At 41.1% G+C, this 18,238-nt stretch overlaps 1 protein-coding gene across 1 annotated transcript in view; it reads left to right on the top strand.

Annotated features, from left to right (window-relative positions):
* Positions 1 to 18,238, top strand: part of DNAAF9 (dynein axonemal assembly factor 9) — a 189,849-nt gene that overhangs the window by 20,990 nt on the left and 150,621 nt on the right. The window contains exons 2-3 of the mRNA XM_077156837.1: positions 3,661 to 3,740; positions 15,405 to 15,524. Of these exons, the coding sequence (XP_077012952.1) occupies positions 3,661 to 3,740; positions 15,405 to 15,524 (200 nt within the window). The remainder of the gene's footprint in view (positions 1 to 3,660; positions 3,741 to 15,404; positions 15,525 to 18,238) is intronic.

The following is an 18,238-nucleotide window of genomic DNA, read 5'->3' as shown; positions in this document are numbered from 1 at the left end:
GGATACAGCTGATTTCATCATGATTTAAGTTCATGAAATGTCCTTATAACAACAGACAGGTCAGCGCTTGCCCGACAACATGACCGGGCACCACCGCCTGGTCAAGTTGACACATGAACCTGACCATGACACATTGAATTGATCCTAGTTAAAAATTCTGCACACATTCAGTATCCGCTCCCCTCATTCTATCTCCTGGTAACTTATATTCTAGATTTTAACTCTGTGAGTTTACTTATTATGATTAGCTCATTTTAGTGAGATCATACAACATTTGCCCTTACATGTCTGAATTATTTCACTCAACATAATGTCCTCAAGGTTCATCCATATTGTTGCATACTTCAGGTCTTCATTCCTTCTTACAGCTCAATAATATTCTATTGTATGTGTATATTACATTTTGTTTATCCATTCATCAGTTGATGGACGCTTGGGTTGTTGATACTAAATTTTTAAAAATATTTTTATTAAGGTATCTTCATGTACATACTGAGTCCATCCAAGGTATATAATCATAATCAGTGGCTCACAAAATCATCACATAGTTGTGTGTTCCTCACGATGATCATTTTTAAAACATTTGCATCACTCCAGTATTGCAGTCCACCCAATTTTTTTTTACCCCATATCCCCTCTCTTATTATTTATTTAATGTTTGTCCTTATTTTTTTACTCATCTGTCCATACCCCAGATAAGGGGTGCATCAGCCATAAGGTGTTCACAATCATATGGTTTCATTATAAAAGCTGTATGTTGTACAGTCATCTTCAGGAATTAAGGCTACTTGAATACAGTTCAACAGTTTCAGGTACTTCCATCTAGCCACTCCAAGACACCATAAACTAAAATGGGATAGCTATATAACACATAAGAATAACCTCCAGGATCACCTCTCAACTCTGTTTGAAATCTCTCAGCCACTGAAACATTGTCTCATTTCACTTTTCCGCCTTTTGGTCACAAAGGTATTCTCAATCCCATGATGCTGGATCCTGTCTCATCTCCAGGAGTCCTGTCCCACATTGCCAGGGAGATTTACACCCATCAGATTCATGTCCTATTTAATGGAGAAGGGCACATCTCTGTCTTAGAGAGGCCACATCTGAACTACAAAAGAGATTCTCTGGGGGTGAGTCTTAGGCATAATTAGAAATAGGCTTGCTTCTTCTTTGCAGGAATAATTTTCATAGGGGCGAACCCCAAGATCAAGGACTCAGCCTCTTGAATTGCACTGCTTGCAAGAATATCAGGAATTCCTCAGATGGGGAACTTTAATATTTCCTCTTTTCTCCTCAGTCTCCCAAGGGAACTTTGCAAATACTTTCTAATTCTTTGCCCAAATTACTCTGGGATGTATCAGGGCATCATATTAACCTGTGCAAACCAACAAGATCTCATTCCCTATTCAAGGTTCTATGTAATTGTGGTGTTCAAATAAAACGACCATACAAGTTAAATTAGATATGAAATATAAATTTTGTACCAAATAAACATCTCTTTCTTTGGTCTTGCACAGAAGTTGAAGTTTGAAAATATGGGCTATATCCAGTATTCTGATTTACCTTAGTCCTATCCAGATCAGCTTCATTCATATATCCAGACAAAGTCTGATCACTTTTTCAGCTTTTTAAACTGTTGCTGAATAGGGTAATGCTGACTTTCATAGCTTCAGAGCTCTAACCCTGAGTCTCAGGTGTCACATAAATACCCAAAGTTTCAGGGAACAACCAGGTTATACACAAGTAGCTCAGTATCTCAGAAATTAGAAAGAACAGTTACAACTCCGAAATACATGCTACTGCTCTAAGAGTTTACAATCTAGGAGCCTTTACAACAGGCCCCAACCTGATAACCCATGCTCTTCAATTCCCCCAGTTTGTTTATTATAGTTAGTCTATATGAGTGACGTGTGATTCATTCAACATGCTGTCTTCAGGGTTCTTTAGCCTAGTTGTATGCCTTGTGACTTCATTCTTTCTTGCAGCCACTTAGTAGTCTGTTGTATGTATACGCTACAGTTTCCCCTGCCATTCTTAGGCGATCTACATCCATTGCAAATCGTGAACACTGTGGGTACAACAACTGAAGAATGGAAGGGGGAACTGTGGTGTGGACAGTGAGTTTTGAAGAGAGCAGGCCAGTCCTATATTCTGGATTTGTCTAATAACTTTTCTCATGATATTGTTTCACTTGTTCTTCTATAGTTCCTGTAAACTAGACATTGGTCTAAAGTCTTGATTTGATTCATAGCAAACATTTTTGGCAGAAACACTTCCTAGGTGATAAATTTCAAACTTTAGGAGGCACCAATATATCATTTTGAAGGAGTGAATTTATTTGCGCCTCTTTAAAAAAAAATCTTAAATAGTTAGATAAGAATTCTCTTCAATTGTTTTACAGCTGATGGTAATGACACTGGCTCAGTGAAGAGGATATGTAGCCTAAGTATGCTCATTATATTAAGATCTCGAGTAAAAGAGAGAAGTACCTGACTTGGGTCAGAGATGGGCTATCTTTCGTTTTCCTGCTTAATTGGACCTCATATCTTCCAGAGCTCCTTGAGGTCAGGGACCAATATTCTGTTTTTCTTTTTATCTATCCCTAATCCTTCATATTCCACTCAGTCTTGCTTCTGGTAAATACTGTTGCTGTAGGAAATATGTGTTGGTTCTCACATTTAATGGAAATAAAATGTATTGGAAATCAGTGCAGTCATTTTTACTTTAGAAGTGGGTTGAATTGAATGTCAACCATTTGGTTCTAGTATTAAGGTACTTGAATATTCCTAGGCTGGGCTAGTGGACGACCACAGAAGCCTGGGACTGGAAGGGGTGTACACATCTCTACTATTTCCAGACAGGTGGTGGCACTGCTTCTGCTGGGGCTCTTCCAGACCTGGCCATGCACTAATTACCCTCAGAGGCAGCCCCTTTCTTTAGTCAGAGGAGCTTTATTTATGGGACCTTTTCCCTTACACTGACGTGGTCTGTTTTCCTAATGTTCATCTGCTGATCCTGTTTCAGTTCCTTGGGCCTGGTCACGTCCCTCTTTTAAATGGTGTCTCTTCAGTTATACTCTTTAATTTGGGCACTGCACTCTATCTTTTCTCTAGGCCCAACATCCCAGTTCCATCCCTGCCCTTTTGAGATAGCATGCTATACAGAAAGGGATATGGCTTTGGCATTAGGTAGACTTAGGTTCAAAATCTGGCTCTTCTATCTGCCTTACAGGTACTGGTAAAGTAGAGTGCACAGTATACGATGTTTTGTGTTTTTTCAATAAATGTTCCTTTTGTTTCTCCTTTGTTGTCTGGACCTATCTTTGTTTGTTCACTGGTTTCTTTTTATCTCTTTTAATATACCATGCAGTATCATACAGTTTCAATTGTGAGCTAACCAACATACTGTAGAGTACATCAACTCTTCTTTCCAGTATTTTCTTATGAAGTTTTTAAAATACATTATCAAATTGAAAGAATCATCCGGGGAGCATGTCCCAATTCATTTTATAGTTCTGATACCAAAACCAGACAAGGACCTTTCTCTCCCTTCTGAAGTAATTGCTTTTCCTCATGGCTTCATTGTGCTTCCCTTGCTGAGGACACACCTTTTCTCTCTATGTGGCATTCAGGGAGCTGTCTTCTGTTCTTGTTGCAGCTGCAGTCGACTCCACCAAGTTCAGAGTATCCTGACCCAGAGCAGCAAGTCTCGGCCAGATGGGATCCTCTGCATCCTTGGTGAGTGCTTTCGCATGACCTGGACTCAGGGCTCCACTAGCTTGGCTTTTTGCAGGGAAAAATTTGAATGTATTGTGAGGTGAGTGGTGGGTTTGTGCCCTGCTCCCTGCTCTCATTGCCCTGAGATCTGCTGTTGTTTTAATGAGGTTGGGTGACTTTCAGTGAGGTGAGGAATACTACCATAGGACAGGTACTTTTACATGTTAGCTTGTTTCTCCTGACAGCGACCTTATAAGGAAGCAATGAGAGGACTGTTTTGCAGATGAGAAAGTTGAGACACGAGAAGAAATAGACTTGCTCAGGGTCACAGGGTGGCAGAATTGGGAATTGACTTCTTCTTTAAAATTTTTTTATTATAAAAATAAACACATAATTAAGAAATTTAGACAATACATATTTAAAAGACTTAACCATCCCAGATACCAAGTCCTCCTCTTCAAAGATAACATTGTCAACTGTATCTTATAAAAAAAAATGGAAATTTGTCATACTATTGTTAACTGTTTTCTTTTCACCTAACAATATGTCTGAGATTTTTGTATGTTAGACTCAAGTTGATCTCATCCTTTATCTCATTTTCATTTATATCCAAAGTATTGAGTCAGAGAAGCGTTAAGTCAGACGGTTTGCCCACCAACCACCCACTTTCCTTCCCAGAAGCAAACACTGCTACCAGTTTCTGGTCTGTCCTTTGTCTGTTAGTCTGTGCATAATTTTGTTTCTTCACTTAACATTTGCATTTAAATTTATGAGAGGCAGTATGCAAAGTGACTAAAAACATGGACTCTGGAGCTGGACAGGTTTGCTCTACCACTCACTCAGCCCAGAAGTTGGTGAGTCTCCATAGAGATACAGTTCATGGTCAACCTAGAATTCAAGCCAGAGGCTTTAGATGCTCACACAAGTACCTTTCCAGCTCACTGGGTTCCCTCACCAGCTACAGCTATCAGGAAGGTGAGGGCTCTCTTTGCTATGAATTAACCCATGAATAAAACTACCTGTTTGCTTCTGTATTTAGGCTATTATTTTTAATCTAGTAAAAACAGGCAGCATAAAATTAATCAAGTAGACTATTTGAATACAGAATACTGAAACATTGAGAAAGGACCAATTTACAAGAATGTCATGGGATTAATGGTTTTGTTTTTATGAGAACACAGATTTGTGTTTGGAATTGGGAGTGAGTATAAAGGTAAAAGTTAATAAACCTTCTGGACAAGGAAAGCTTTATATGAAAGTGAATCAAGAAATCAGTGAAGGACTTACATTTTTTAAAAAGCTTCTAAGGTTTTCTAGGTATTTAGAATTGCCTTAGCAACTCTAAATTGTTTGTTTAATCTAGCCTTCTAACCCTAATAGGCTACTTAGTTACTGTGACTTAGTTCACCTCCATGTTAATATTGTCATTTAGTTATGGTGTAGGGAACGTTCTAACTATTCAGAGCCTTATAATCTGATTTTTAAAATTTTAACAGTTTTATGGTTATGCAACTGATATATAATAAACTATACAAATTGAAAGTGTATGATTTCATAAGTTTTAACATATGTATACAGATGTGAAATGACCACCACACCCGAGATAGTGCACCCATATCCATCGTCCCCAGAAGTTTCCTTGTGCCCTTTGTAATCCCTCTCTTCTGCCCCTCCCCCACTGCCCAGGCAACCACTGATTTGTTTTCTGTTCCTATACAATTAGTTTGCAGTTCCTAGATTTTTGTATCAGTGGAATCATTCAGTATGTGCTCTGTTTTTGTCTAACTTCTTTCACTTAGTATCATTATTTTGAGAGTCATCCTTTTTATTGCTGTATAGTATTTATTGCATGTATATAGCATGGATTGTTTACCCACTCACCTACTGAGGGGCATTTGCATTTAAAGGTTTAATCTGTTGCAGATAATGAGGCTGTAATATTGATGTACAATGTGATTGTACCGTTTTACATTCTTACCAGCAGTTTATGAAAGTTCCATTTCCTGTATACCCTCACAAACATTAGTCATGGTCAATCTTTAAAAAAAACAAAACAAAACTATTTTTTGGAATAGTTTTAAAATTACAGAAGAATTGTGAAGTGTACAGTTTTATGTACTATGCACCCAATTTCCTCTATTATTAAGATCTTTCGTAAGTATGGTATATTTGTTAAAATTAATCAGTATTGATTCAAAATTATTAACTAAAGTTCATACTTTCTTCAGATTTCCTTAGGTTTTACTTAATGTCCGTTTTCTGCTCCAGTATCCCGTCCAGCATACCACCTTATATTTAGTTATCATGTCTCCTTAAACTCCTCTTAACTGTGACAGATTCTCTTTTTTCCTTGTTTTTGATGACCTTGACAGTTTGGAGGAGTACTTGTCAAGTATTTTGTATGTTGTCCCTCTGGTTGGGATTTGTCACATGTTTTTGTCTTCATTTGACTGGGATAATGGGTTTTTGGTTGAAAGACCATAAAGGTAAAGTGCCATTTTCATCATCCGCTATCAAGGGTACATATTCTCAGCATGATTCATCATCGTTGATGTTGGCCTTACTCACCTGCTGAAACTGTGTTTGCCAGGTTTCTCCACTCTAAAGTTACTCTTCTTCCCCTTTTCATATTATACTTTTTTAGAAAGAAATCACTATGTCCAGCCCACACTTAAGGAGCAGGGAGTTATACTGCTCTGCCTTAAGAGGGAGAGTTTCTGAATAAATTATTTGGAATTCTTCACATGGGAGAATTTGTATATTCTCACACATTTATCGACATTATTTTGTTGCCCAAATTCTTTCAGCTTTGGCTATTGTGAGCTGTTTCAGTTGGCTCCTCTATCCCTTTGACTTGCCCCCATCAGTTTTTTTTTAATATTTAAAATTTTTTTTGTCACTACAAGACACTCCAGTATATCTTGTGTATCTCCTGCCCTAGTGCTAGAATTTACCATTTTCCAAGGAGTGCTGGTGAACAGTATTAGAAATCATGATCTGGATACTAGGAGTGCTTGTTGCTATTGGGGTGTCTTTGTTTCTAGGCCTTTTCACCTGACAGAGTAAGGAAATATATATGTGTATGGTAACCTATTTATATATACATATCTATAAATATTTCTATATGTAATCTTCTATGTCTGTATTAAGCTAGAAATGAATTTATATTTAAGTTGCCAGTTCTCTTTCATTAATGCATAGGTCATTCTAGCCTCCTTCCCTGCTTATCTGTAAATTTTCACTCCAAAAATGAGAAACCTGCTCCCACCATCCATTCACTAAATTAATTCCAGGATACATATATAGCAGTATTAGAATTGTTAACCTATTTCCATGGGAAACCGTCTTAGCATCTAGATTACAGTGTTCTATAATTTCTTTGCCTTTTGTTTTACATAGTAAGTCTTTTCTAATTTTAGCAGTTCTGATAGGTATGTAGTCCTCTGCTAACCTTGTACTCTAACAGTCCTTTACACCATTAGTTTTCCCCTTTCCATCTCCCTTAGCCTCTTGCTACTTTCGTATCCTATATAGTGTCTCAGTCAGCCTCCATGGTCTCATCTCCCATCAGCTCTAGCGATCCTCTTGCTGGCCACCTAGCCCTCCCTGTTTAGAACCTGCTCTGCTCTCTTGACACATGTATCATTTCGAATGAGCCCTGCTGCTGCTCTGTTGGTTACACAGGGTAGATTTACTCAGGTCGCTACCCTCAGGGGCCTTTTGGGATTGCCAGGAAAATGTGGGTCACTGTGAGATCAGGCCTCCCAGCCAGGAATATCTGTGCTGTGAGGTCTCATGGATCTGGAACTTGAAGGTCATCGTGTCCCACTCCAGTCCAAGATCTCAAAGTTTCCTTGGCAACAGGGTCACCCTTCAGTAAGATCTCTGCTTTTCCCTTGGCCTTTGCTCACTTAAAAGCCTTTGCAGCCTGCTACTTCTCTGGGTCTTCAGCTTTGCTACCAATTAGTTCTTTTGCTGTCTCAAGTCCAGACATCAGAGCAAAGCTCTGGGCTCTGTGATTCAGACATAGTCATCTCTGTCAGGAGTTTCTATACCAGGTGATCTCAAGGGCTATAGCCAAGCTATACATGGTAGCTAGCCTTGGGTTAGATGTCTAGCCAGGGTCCAGTTAGCTATGGCCAGAGTGAAAGGGCCTGGTAATACCAATATGACAATTTGTGTAGCTGGAACCCTTAGAAGGGAATTTGTTAAGGCCAGGCCTACCAGCTCACTGATTATTTATTTAACCATGTAGCTCTTTAGACTTTGGAACCTAGATAGAGCCAGCCATTCCTGCTTTTCATTTTTTCACCCCTCCCATCATTGAAGTGTTAGATGGAAGAGAATAGGGCTCTACTGCTTTGATCTCAGCTGAGAAAGGAATCCTCTGCCACAGGCAACCCCTAGCCTCCTCTCTGACTTTTCTCTGGTCTCAATGACCAATGTCAGTCCTCTTTACCAGATTCTAGGGAAAGAATATGGCTAGATTCTAGCCATATTTCTGTTCTTGGAGCTTCTTCTGCTCTAGGCCCTTCCTCTTAGCCTTACATAGATAGCTACCTCCTGCTCTTGGCATAGCCCTCTTACTATATTAGTTAGGGTTCTCTAGAGAAACAGAATCAACAGGGAACACTCGCAAATATAAGATTTATAAAAGTGTCTCACGTGACCACAGGAACACAGAGTCCAAAATCTGCAGAGTAGGCTGTGAAGCCGACGATTCCGATGGAGGGTCTAGATGAACTCCACAGGAGAGGCTCACTAGCTGAAACAGGAAGAGCCTGTCTCTTCTGAATCCTCCTTGTAAGGCTTTCAGTGATTAGATTAAGCAGCACTCATTGCAGAAGACACGCCCCTTTGGCTGATTACAAATGGAATCAGCTGTGAATGCAGCTGACATGATCATGATTTAATTCTATGAAATGTCCTCATTGCAACAGACAAGCCAGCACTTGCCCAGCCACCATTTGGCTGAGTTGACACATGAACCTGACCATGACAGTCCACCCTTTGTCAACTTGGCAACTATACATACCACCTTAAACCATACCTAATTTATAAATAAGAAACAATAAAACACATTTTTTTCTAACAGTACTCAGCTGTCCTGCATATAACTGAAAACGCATTAAATCTCTCCAGAATAGGGTGCAAATCCTTGGGTAATATTCATTCTTAAACTTGATATCTTACAATTTAAATAGTATAACATAAACAAAACAGCATTACATTCCTTGTTTCTGTAACTGATCATGTGGTTGCAGTTCATATTTATCACTACCTTCTTCCACTACCCATTCCATGTTCCCTTTACCCTCAGCAAGCACTTCAGCTGGCCATGGTTCTTTGCCTGGTGGGGTGACCCAAACCTTCATTCCTGAAGTTTCAGAGCCATTGGTAGTCCTGCCTGGATTGCATTGTTGCAGTTTTCCATTGATTTTAATCACTGGGCATGGTAGTACTAAAAGACGCCCTAGAGGATCTCCTATATTCTGAGAAAACTCTTCTTTACCTCCATTATGTAGTTGCAGTCCTACCTCCTCCTGATAGTCAGGGTCAATTATCCCAGACAATAATGTAATCCCCTTCTTGGCTTGTTGATTCAGTGGCATAAGTAACCCAGAGTGACCAGGTGGCAGTCTTAACTTCCAGTTCAGTGGAATCATTGTTGTTTCTCCTGGAGGAAGCACTCCCCATATTGGAACTAAAACCTGTAGACCAGCAGAGCTCAGGGTCGCAGGGACAGGAAGCAGAAATTTTCCTAGTGGATCACTAGGGGTAATAGTGAGTGGTACCATTGTCATTTCCACCCCTTGGTTCCTGGACCCATGGATCCTGGCTATGGGAGAAACAGCACCATACAGCGGACGCTGATTCAGAGCATATATAGCTTCCCGGAGAACATTACCCCAGCCTTTCAAGGTATTGCCACCTAGTTGGCACCGTAATTGAGTTTTCAAAAGGCCATTCCACCATTCTATCAATCCAGCTGCTTCTGGATGATGGGGAACATGGTAAGACCAGAGAATTCCATGAGCATGTGCCCATTCCCGCACTTGATTTGCTGTGAAGTGTGTTCCTTGATCAGAAGCAATGCTATGTGGAATACCATGACGATGGATAAGGTATTCTGTAAGCCCATGGATGGTAGTTTTGGCAGAAGCGTTGCGTGCAGGGAAAGCAAACCCATATCCAGAGTATGTATTTATTCCAATTAAAACAAATCGCTGCCCCTTCCATGAAGGGAGTGGTCCAGTGTAATCAACCTGCCACCATGTAGCTGGCTGGTCACCTCAGGGAATGGTGTCATATCGGGGGCTGAGTGTGGGTCTCTGCTACTGGCACACTGGGCACTCAGCAGTGGCTGTAGCCAGGTCAGCCTAGGTAAGTGGAAGTCCATGTTGCTGAGCCCATGCATAACCTCCATCCCTACCACCATGACCACTTTGTTCATGAGCCCATTGGGCAATGACAGGAGTTGCTGGGGAAAGAGGCTGACTAGTATTCACAGAACGGGTCATCTTATCCACTTGATTATTAAAATCTTCCTCTGCTGAAGTCGTCCTCTGGTGTGCATTCACATGGGACACAAACATCTTCATGTTTTTAACCCACTCAGAAAGGTCTATCCACATACTTCTTTCCCAGACCTCTTTGTCACCAGTTTTCCAAATATGGTCTTTCCAAGTCCCTGACCATCCAGCCAAACCATCAGCAGCAGCCCATGAGTCAGTATACAAATGCACCTCTGGCCAGTTTTCCTTCCAAGCAAAATGAACAAGCAGGTGCACTGCTCGAAGTTCTGCCCCCTGGGAGGATTTCCCCTCACCACTATCCTTCAAGGACACCCCAGAAAGGGGTTGTAATGGTGCAGCTGTCCACTTTCGGGTGGAACCTGCATATCGTGCTGAACCATCTGTAAACCAGGTCCGAGTTTTCTCTTCCTCAGTCAGTTCACTGTAAGTAACTCCCCAAGAGGCCATAGCTCTGGTCTGGGAAAGAGAAGGTAATGTGGCAGGAGTGGAAACCATGGGCATTTGGGCCACTTCCTCATGTAACTTAGTTGTACCTTCAGGACCTGCTCTGGTTCTATCTCATATATACCATTTCCATTTTATAGTACAGTGCTGCTGTGTACGCCCAACTATATGGCTTGGTGGGTCAGACAACACCCAGCTCATGATAGGCAAATCAGGTCTCATGGTAACTTGGTGGCCCATGGTTAAGTGTTCAGTCTCTACTAAGGCCCAGTAGCAGGCCAAAAGCTGTTTCTCAAAAGGAGAGTAGTTATCTGCAGCAAATGGTAAGGCTTTGCTCCAAAATCCTAAGGGTCTGCTTTGTGATTCTCCTATAGGGGCCTGCCACAGGCTCCAGACAGCATTTCTATTTGCCACTGACACTTCCGCACCATTGGATCTGCTGGATCATACGGCGCAAGTGGTAGAGCAGCTTGTACAGTAGCCTGGACCTGTCGCAGAGCCTCCTCTTGTTCAGCTCCCCACTCAAAATTAGCAGTTTTTCTGGTCACTTGATAAATGGGCCGGAGTAGCACACCCAAATGAGGAATATGTTATCGCCAAAGTCCAAAAAGACCAACTAGGTGTTGTGCCTCCTTTTTGGTCGTAGGAGGGGCCAGGTGCACCAACTTATCCTTCACCTTAGAAGGGTTATCTTGACACGCCCCACACCACTGGACACCTAGAAATTTCACTGAGGTGGGAGGTCCCTGTATTTTTGTTGGATTTATCTCCCATCCTCTGACACGCAAATGCCTTACCAGTAAATCTAGAGTAGTTGCTACTTCCTGCTCACTAGGTCCAGTCAACATGATATCATCAATATAATGGACCATGTGATGTCTTGTGGGAGGGAGAAACGATCAAGGTCTCTGTGGACAAGATTGTGACATAGGGCTGGTGAGTTGATATACCCCTGAGGTAGGACAGTGAAAGTATATTGCTGACCTTTCCCCTGAAAGCAAACTGTTTCTTGTGGTCCTTACTAATAGCTATTGAGAAAAAAGCATTTGCCAGATCAATAGCTGCATACCAGGTACCAGGGGATGTATTGATTTGCTCAAGCAATGATACTATATCTGGAACAGCAGCTGCAATTGGAGTTACCACCTGGTTGAGTTTACGATAATCCACTGTCATTCTCCAAGACCCATCTGTTTTCTGCACAGGCCAAATAGGAGAGTTTAATGGGGATGTGGTGAGAATCACCACCCCTGCATCCTTCAAGTCCTTAAGAGTGGCAGTAATCTCTGCAATCCCTCCAGGAATACGGTATTGCTTCTGATTTACTATTTTGCTTGGTAGGGGCAGTTCTAGTGGCTTCCACTTGGCCTTTCCCACCATAATAGCCCTCACTGCACGAGTTAGAGAACCAATGTGAGGATTCTGCCAGTTGCTCAGTATGTCTATTCCAATTATACATTCTGGAACTGGGGAAATAACTACAGAATGGGTCCGGGGTCCCACTGGACCCACTGTGAGACAGACCTGAGCTAAAACTCCATTGATCACCTGGCCTCCATAAGCCCCCACTTTGACTGGTGGTCCAGAGTGACGTGTTGGGTCCCCTGGAATTAATGTCACTTCTGAACCATTGTCTAATAATCCCCAAAATATCTGCTCATTTCCTTTTCCCCAATGCACAGTTACCCTGGTAAAAGGCCGTCGGTCTTTTGGGGAAGGCTTGGAGGAAGATTAACAGTATAAATTTGTGGCAGTGTAACAGGGTTCTCCCCCAAAGGGACCTGGCCTCCCCTTCATTCAATGGGCTCTGGGTCTGTAAACTGTTTCAAGCCTGGAAATTGATTAAGGGGCCGTGACTCTGTGTTTTTGTAATTCAGGTTAGACTTCTGTTCACTTAACCTAGAACTCTTTTGTTTATACAGCTTGAACAAGAATTTAGTAGACTGCCCTTCTATTGTATTTCTAGGTATCCTATGAGATTACTAGCCAATGCCACAAATCTCTGCGCGTCATATAATTTTGACGCCTGCTTTGAGTTTTCTGTCTATTGTATTAGCCACGTCTACCCTGTCTTTGGCGATTAAGTGCTGCCACCTGGCTTCTGCCAACTTGGGATCGTGTCATCCCCATTGTGTTAAGGATTCCAACTCAGTGACAGCAGTTCCTACAGTAATATCTGACCTACAGAGAAGTGCAACCACAGAGCTCTTTAGGGATAATGGGGCTAGTCTCACAAATTTATTTCTCACTGTTCTGATAAAAGGTGCATCCTCCAGACATTCCTGGGGTGTAAGAGCAGGGTTTGCATGATAAATCCACTCTAACATTCCAATCTCTCAAGCCTCTGAATCCCCTCATCTACATTATACCAGGGCAGTTCTGGCATTTCAACCTCAGGTAATGTTGGCCACCTTTTGATCCACATTTCAACCAACCATCCAAACAAACTGTTAATACCTTTTCTAATTCCTCGAGTTATAACATTGAATGCAGAATCTCTGCTTAGTGGGCCCATATCAATAAATTCAGCCAGATCCAGCCTCATATTCTTCCCACCATTATCCCACACCCTTAAAATCCATTGCCACACATATTCCCCTGATTTCTGTCTTTATAAATTGGAAAACTCACACAGTTCTTTTGGAGTATAACGTACCTCCTCATGTGTGATACTTTGTACCTCACCTTTAGGGACCTGTTGGGACTTTAGTCTAGTTATAGGTCTGGAGGAAATGAAGGGTTGTAGGGGTGGTTCATGAAAAGAATTAAAAATATCTTCCAACCCATTTGCTTCAGGGCATTCATTTGCAATTTTATCTGGTGAAACAGGATTAATCATTCTAGGGCTAATCCCTTCAGGGGGAGGTTGTGTGGCCAACTCCTCAAGGCAGGCTGGAGGTGGGGCGGTTATGTCCTCAGGGCAAACTATTACAGGGTTATCTATAGAAGACTCAGCATGATCTAGGGTTTCAACCTCACCTCCTACATCATTATCAATCCATATGTCACCATCCCATTTTTCTGGGTCCCACTCCTTTCCAATCAGTGCCCTTACTTTAATGGCAGACACCATGCAAGATTGAGATTTCAGTTTACGTTGTAAAGTTGCTACTCTAACAATAAGATTCTGAGTCTGATTTTCAGAGATCTCAAGTCTACAGCTACAGGAAATAAGATTTTCCTTCAGGATACTCATAGAAACTTCTATATCTTTCACACGGCACTTAAGCTTCTTGTCTGAGGCCTTAAGCCCATCCCTTTCACCCCTTAATGTAGCCAGTGTATCTAACAACAACCAACCAACATCTCTATACCTCTTATTTCTACAAAACTCTGTAAAGGTGTCAAAACATTATCCCCCAGAGCCTGGCTTCATACAAGCGAAGCATTAGAAGAATTGAAAGGTGATATTTTGCCTATCTCTTTTGCCAACTCACTCCATGGATTGGGAGTGTCATTCTGATTATGGGAATCAGAGTCCTTAGTGTCTTTGAGTCCAGTCAGAGTAGAAAACCATTCATAAAAACCCATTTTTAAGATTCTGTTTCTTAAGAACCACTCCTGGTGCCAAGATGTATTAGTTAGGGTTCTCTAGAGAAACAGAATCAACAGGGAACACTCGCAAATATAAGATTTATAAAAGTGTCTCACGTGACCGCAGGAACACAGGGTCCAAAGTCTGCAGAGTAGGCTGTGAAGCTGACGATTCTGATGGAGGGTCTGGACAAACTCCACAGGAGAGACTCACCAGCTGAAACAGGAAGAGCCTGTCTCTTCTGAATCCTCCTTATAAGGCTTTCAGTGATTAGATTAAGCCGCACTCATTGCAGAAGACACGCCCCTTTGGCTGATTACAAATGGAATCAGCTGTGGATGCAGCTGACATGATCATGATTTAATTCTATGAAATGTCCTCATTGCAACAGACAAGCCAGTATTTGCCCAACCACCACTTGGCCAAGTTGACACATGAACCTGACCATGACACTTACCCATTAGCCAAAGCTCTGGGCTTTCACAGAAACTCGGAACTTGGTAGTATATCTGCTAGAAGCATTGAGAGCCCATAGTGAACACAGTTCTTGTTTAATTTCCTTTTTATCTGTTTCTAACTTGCTCCTATAATACTTTACTGAAAATTCTGAGGGCCGTTTTCAGGCATGTTCACCCCTGTACACCAGAATACAAGACAGTGCTAGACCTTGAACATTAGTGAAATGATAGGTGTATGTGGTTCCATTCACTTATCTTCATCTTCACTTTTTTGGGTTCTTTTCAACCTACCTGAATCTGCCTTTATTTGGTCCCTTATGTTTTGGTAAAACTTTTTTTGTGAAGGAAATCTTTTTCTGAACTCTAGTCCTAATCTTACTGATAGTGTTCAAAGGTCTGTAACCAGTCGTGGCAGGAATTGGACCATATTTTCTGGTTCCATCTATCCTCAAGAATTCCTTTTTGGAAATTCACAGGCTCAATAATCTGTGCCATTTGATTGTCTCACCTATCTCAGATCTTGGAATCTTAGGAAGGACACTTGAGGCTGAGACCTGAAGGGTGTTGCTTAATTTGATTTCAGGCATGAATGTAATCGGAGGTTCTGGCTTTTATTTAACCATCAGGATTTTGCTGAGCTGGGGAAGTTTGTTGGGACTTATTTGTACCCCATGGTACAATATAGCTGACCATAGCCTTCTTTGCTTTACAGGAATCGATAGTAGGTACAATGAAGGTTGCAGAGAACTGGCAAATTATCTTCTGTTTGGTTTGTACAATCAGAATACCAGTGATTTTGAGAAAACGGGGTTTTCTGAAGAAGTTCTAGATGGTAAGTATATATTGGTAAAGATGGGTGTGTGGGTGGAGTAGATGATTTATTCCCTCAAATCCTTATCTTTAGTCTTTTTCTGGAAAAAGAAGTGATCAAATTTAAAATAACCCTAAACCCCTTAAGCCCCAGTAATTTTTTGTCTTTTTAATAAGGGAAAAAACATTTCTTCTTTGCTGATGCTTTAAAGAATATAAGTAGTGAGTGACAAGTAGTTTTCAGATTATGTTTACTGGATAAATAAGATTTTAGGGAGAAAAGTAAACATCAGTGCTTGTCTTGATGTTTTCTTGACAGAGTACTAGATTTCCTCTTAATTGCCTGCTACCTTTACACTCTGGAAGTTTCAGATTATGTGCTGTTGTCCTTTGAAAGCACTTTCAATTGTGAGTCAAGATGAGCTTGCTTGCAGGCTGTGCCTGCGAGAAAGACTTCATATGGAACTTCAGTTTAGAAACAAAGACCCTTTCTGCTGCTATGGCTTTGGAAATTGTTTTCTATGTGACTTTAATTCACAACGATGCCCATGACTACAATGCAGGCTTTCTGCTTGCATTCCCTTTTCTTTGGCTCTGAGAAACTCATCCTGTGTTGATGCTGCTGTGGGCTGTTGCCCAGGAGCTATTGCTGATATTACATATTTAGCATTATGACTTCTCTGCCAGATGGGTCAGGAGACACAGATAGATAAATATAACTGGACAGGAGACAGACAGCTTTTGTGAAGCAGCTGGGGGAGACATGAAAGCGAACATCTGATGTTGAAATAACCTTGCTGTGAATCTAGTGTAGCAGTTCTCAAATAGGGACTGTTTTGTTCCCCAAGGGACATATGGCAATGTCTGAAGACATTTTTGATTTTCACAACTGGAGAGGTGTGCTACTGGCATCTGGTGGGTTGAGGCCAGGGATGCTCCTAAACAACCTGCAATCCACAGAATAGCTAGCCACAGCAGAGAATTATCAAGTCTAAAATGTTGATAGTGCCATGATTGAGAAAACCTGGTCTAGTGTTTGTGAAAGTTCGTCTGTGGTAAAGTCTTACTCTTAATATTTCCTTTTTATTAGGAAATAAAAAGTTGGCTGTAATTATTCCTTTATTTTTTTTCAATCCATATTTGATTTCAGATTTTGAATTTTAAAATAATTCCCTTACACTGTGTAGCATCTCCTGGTTGGAAAAGAATCACTCTTGCTAGTTCATTTAGAGAATCAGAAATTATCATTTTCCTCTAAATTAATAAACCAATTTTTTTAAATCCAAGAAGTGAAAAAGCTGAGATCAATAGATTAATGCTTCTACAGTTTATTTTCTACTTATATGAGAGGGAAAAAGGCTAGCCTCAGGGATTTATTTTAAAAATAAACTTAGGGTATTTTATATATTTTCCCAACACTCAACACTTTCTTCCTTTTCCTATGTACTCTGTTAAACAGTTACTCATAAGCGATGACATTGTAGTCCTATGAGATACTAAGAGTGCTTAATTAGGTTCATTAACTGCTGTGTCATGTCTTTTATAAGATCCTAATTCTTTGAGGTAGATTACACATTACTGTAGAGTACAATATATGCAGGAATCCCTGTCTCTCCAAGTGACATCAAACTCTTACCACCTCATTTGGCAGTCCACAAATAATTCAGGACAAACCTTCTTTGGAGAGTGTGTATGAAGGAGCCCAGTGTGTTGAGACGTGAGAAGGGGCCCCTTTTCCATGCTTTGACTCTAGGGTTGATTTGAATGTCTACAGGGAAGATACTGCTCCAGGCAGACTTCCCTAGAATACCCTGGGCCTGACCAATGTGGAGATCAGGGTGGCTTAAAAGGCCAACATGATGGAGCTTTATTCCACGAGGCTACCCAGCTGTGTAGTTAGATGTGGTCAATATTAATTAGACTTTTGTTTTTGTAGAGTGTGGTCTGTCACACTGTAAATGTGTTGGCAGTGCCCTAAACCTGCTGAATCAGATGCTTCTTGACCCCGTGTGCCTTTCTTGACTCCAGATGCCTTCTCCAGCAGCTTCTGTAGGCTTATCTTGTTAGAGGGAGGCCTGATAGCCCTGGCTCCTGAGGAGCCATACTTTTCTCCTGAAAGGATGACTACTTTCTTTTTCATGATCACACTGCTCTATTGTTCCTGCATGGTTCCATGGCTGTTCTGTTGGTTTAGTTGGGATTGCTTTATTTACTTGGCCCACCAACATTGATGTCTATTCATTAAATCTGTGAGCTACTGATCCATTTGTAGAAACCTTTCCACTTGTCTTTACCTCTTTCCTCCCAGCCTTTCCTGTGTACTAATTTCACCTACCCAGTAGCTTTACCAAAGCCAACAGACAGTGGTGTCTTTGGGTCCGTGATTGCGTGAGCCAAATGAGACAACAGCCAGGAGCTGTAGATGCTGATGTCTCAGGGGAACTAGTCACTGGCTAGATTTTGTGCTGATTTCCTGCCTCAGTGGCTTTAGGTTGTGGGGTTTTCACTTGGTATTTATCTCAGCAGTGAAGTACCAGTTGAGTTTGGTATCACAGAATTGACTGTAGAACTTTGCTTGAGTAGCTGAGGGCTGTTCTTTTGATTTATTCTGTGGCTGCATTGCTATAATCAGAGGGCCTCAGTGGTGGGAGCATCTCATATGACTCAGGAAATCCTTTGCTGGAAGCACTCAAAGGTTCTCTGTCATTTTGAAACATGTTTCTTAATTAAATAAAT

This window comes from Tamandua tetradactyla, chromosome 1 (assembly GCF_023851605.1).
Source record: "Tamandua tetradactyla isolate mTamTet1 chromosome 1, mTamTet1.pri, whole genome shotgun sequence".
Classification (NCBI taxonomy): domain Eukaryota; kingdom Metazoa; phylum Chordata; class Mammalia; order Pilosa; family Myrmecophagidae; genus Tamandua; species Tamandua tetradactyla.
This window is presented reverse-complemented; position numbering and strand designations above follow the sequence as displayed.